Below are 2,746 nucleotides of genomic sequence, written 5' to 3'. Positions count from 1 at the left end.
CTCGGCCCAGCCGTGGTGCTGACTAAAGTCAAGAGTGATCTATAACAAGCTGTGGAGGCAAAAAAAAAGTTGTAAATACCAACTATATGTAGTCTTGTGACTAAAATTGGAACTATCATAACCACTAATGATTTCTACTTTGTTCTGTTATGTATATATATTATATATATGTTAATCCTTTTCCTTCCTCCTTTCCCTTTCCTCACAATTATAAAGGGCCTACTGGGGATGGTCATTTTTAAAGTTCATTTATATACCCTAGAATACCACAGTGGGGTTGTGACTGAACTAGGGAAAAAATGAATATTACCCAAAGATAGATGCAAAGACTCGTGGAACTTTGGAGCAAGCGAGTGCATTTTGATTTTTTTTTTGTCCTTTGAGGCATTTTATTTGCATATATGTATTACATCCCTAGAAAAAGAATCCCAGGATTTTCCCTCCTGTGTGTTTTCGTCTTGCTTCTTCATGGTCCATGATGCCCGCTGAGGTTGTCAGTACAATGAAACCAAACTGACGGGACGGAAGCAGGTTGTTCTGCCATTTTTCTAGATCTTTGAGTTGCACATCAAATCTGGGGCTGATTACTCCACACTTGTTTAACCTGCCTGTGAGGTTCACAACAATTTTCCCAGCCCTGTGGTCATCAATAATTTCAAATTCGCCAATATAACCATGCTTCATCATCACAGTTAGAAACCGGACGATGACTTTGGAGCACGGCCTAATGAGAACCTGGCGTTTGCCTCTCTTCTCGGCATTGTTGATACTCTTGAGAGCATCGGCCAGGACATTCATGCGCACCATTACGGCGGCATGGAAAGATGGCGGAAAGAGGTGATTTTTTTTTTTACAAAGGGTAGTTATGATATTATTGTTTAGAAATTCAAATATGGAGAGAAGGTAAATATGGATGTTGAAAAGCCAGAGAAATAGTCTATGGAATTTACAGAAGCTTGGTGTTCAGATCCATTCATGCTTTTTTCTTCTGTGAATTTTCCTGATCTGCAGAAGTTAGAAAGTAAAAAAATTATTTCACCAGGACTCTCTTGCAGTTACTTTTGAATGCCGTTTGGGCAGAGGCAATCAAACACAACTGAGCAAGATTTGGAAGGCATAAGAGGAGTGGAAGCTGTACTTCCACTGCGCTTACTTTTTCTCAGGAAGCACAGTCACAGAGGGATTTGTGTTCTTTCTCCGCCAGCAGCATTCATATATATACCAGTGTCTAGTCACTCAGCTGGTTTGAGTACTTAGAGGAAGAGCATGCGGCTTCCCTTCGGCTGGTGCGTGTCAGAGCTGTCATGGCACAACTTCCTGGTGTGGCAGCTTCCTCATTGCAGCAGCTTCCAGATCGCAGCCAGGCATTGTGTCTGTGGGGCCAGCGCTTCCTGACCACAGAAGAGGCAGAAGCTCCTTTGGCAACCCATTTCTGCATTGTGGCTTTTTGTTCCCCAAAGCCTGACTTGGAGGCTATTTCTTCAGCTTTCCCAATGATTCAGTAAGCTTCCACAGTAAGCCTGTAATAAGTATTTCTCCTGCTTAAATTGGCTATGATAGGTTCTGTTCTTTGCAAGCAAACCCTGATCAATATAGTGATTCAGGAGCCCACTGCCGTGTGCCAATAGTTTACATGAGGAACAAGCAAGATTCAGGTGTGGATTCTCTACTGCCACTTGCTGTGTTGTCTAATATTCTGGAGAGAAATTCGTCAACACTTACACGTCAGTTCATGTCTTATTTTTCTTTCATCAGCTTTTGATTCTAATGGGAAACAGTGATGGTCTGTAGAATATGACACTAAAAACTATTGCAAGATTGAGGGGTTTATGAAGACATATGTCACACCCTCCATGACAGTTGTTCTCAAACTCACCTGAACATTAGAATGATGGGGAGTTAAATAAATTCCTGATTCCTGGGCTGTCCCCAGACTAGTTCAACCAGCATCTTCTAGGACCCAGTGGTCGGCAAACTCATTAGTCAACAGAGCCAAATATCAACAGTACAAAGATTGAAATTTCTTTTGAGAGCCAAATTTTCTAAACTTAAACTATATAGGTAGGTACATTCCTTATCAAGGTAGTGCCTGCACATGATATTTTGTGGAAGAGCCACACTCAAGGGGCCAAAGAGCCGCATGTAGCTTGCGTGCCGCAGTTTGCTGACCAGGGTTCTAGATGATTGCAATGTGTATTCAAGGTTGAACTACTGCATCTGGGAAGAGAGAGAGAGGTGAATTCTCAGGTTATTTTTTATTTTTATTTTTTGCATTTTTCTGAAGCTGGAAACGGGGAGAGACAGTCAGACAGACTCCCACATGCGCCTGACCGGGATCCACCCGGCACGCCCACCAGGGGTGAAGCTCTGCCCACCAGGGGGCAATGCTTTGCCCCTCCGGGGCGTCGCTCTGCCACGACCAGAGCCACTCTAGCGCCTGGAGCAGAGGCCAAGGAGCCATCCCCAGCGCCCGGGCCATCTTTGCTCCAATGGAGCCTTGGCTGCAGGAGGGGAAGAGAGAGACAGAGAGGAAGGAGGGGTGGGGGGGGGTGTGGAGAAGCAAATGGGCGCTTCTCCTATGTGCCCTGGCCGGGAATTGAACCCGGGTCCCCCACACGCCAGGCTGACATTCTACCGCTGAGCCAACCTGCCAGGGCCTGAATTCTCAGGTTATGTATGAGTCGCAGTTGGGGAAAAATAACAAAATACTAGCTAGTAAAGTAACAAATTTACTATCTCACAGTCA

General features: G+C 44.6%; 1 protein-coding gene across 1 annotated transcript; it reads right to left on the bottom strand.

The window, feature by feature from the left end:
• Nucleotides 1–358: 358 nt before the first annotated feature.
• On the bottom strand, nt 359–832 carry LOC136320348 (small ribosomal subunit protein uS8). Its single transcript, XM_066253542.1, has one exon. It carries the CDS (start codon nt 805–807, stop codon nt 415–417), a length of 393 nt encoding a protein of 130 aa, XP_066109639.1. The 5' UTR covers nt 808–832; the 3' UTR covers nt 359–414.
• Nucleotides 833–2,746: the final 1,914 nt, after the last annotated feature.

Source organism: Saccopteryx bilineata, chromosome 1 (genome assembly GCF_036850765.1).
Source record: "Saccopteryx bilineata isolate mSacBil1 chromosome 1, mSacBil1_pri_phased_curated, whole genome shotgun sequence".
Taxonomy (NCBI): domain Eukaryota; kingdom Metazoa; phylum Chordata; class Mammalia; order Chiroptera; family Emballonuridae; genus Saccopteryx; species Saccopteryx bilineata.
Note: the sequence above shows the minus strand (reverse complement) of the source record. Positions and strands in the feature narration are given on the sequence as shown.

Coding starts and splice junctions, on each gene's coding strand:
- LOC136320348 (XM_066253542.1), bottom strand. CDS start 807: ATGGTGCGCATGAATGTCCTGGCCGATGCTCTCAAGAGTATCAACAAT.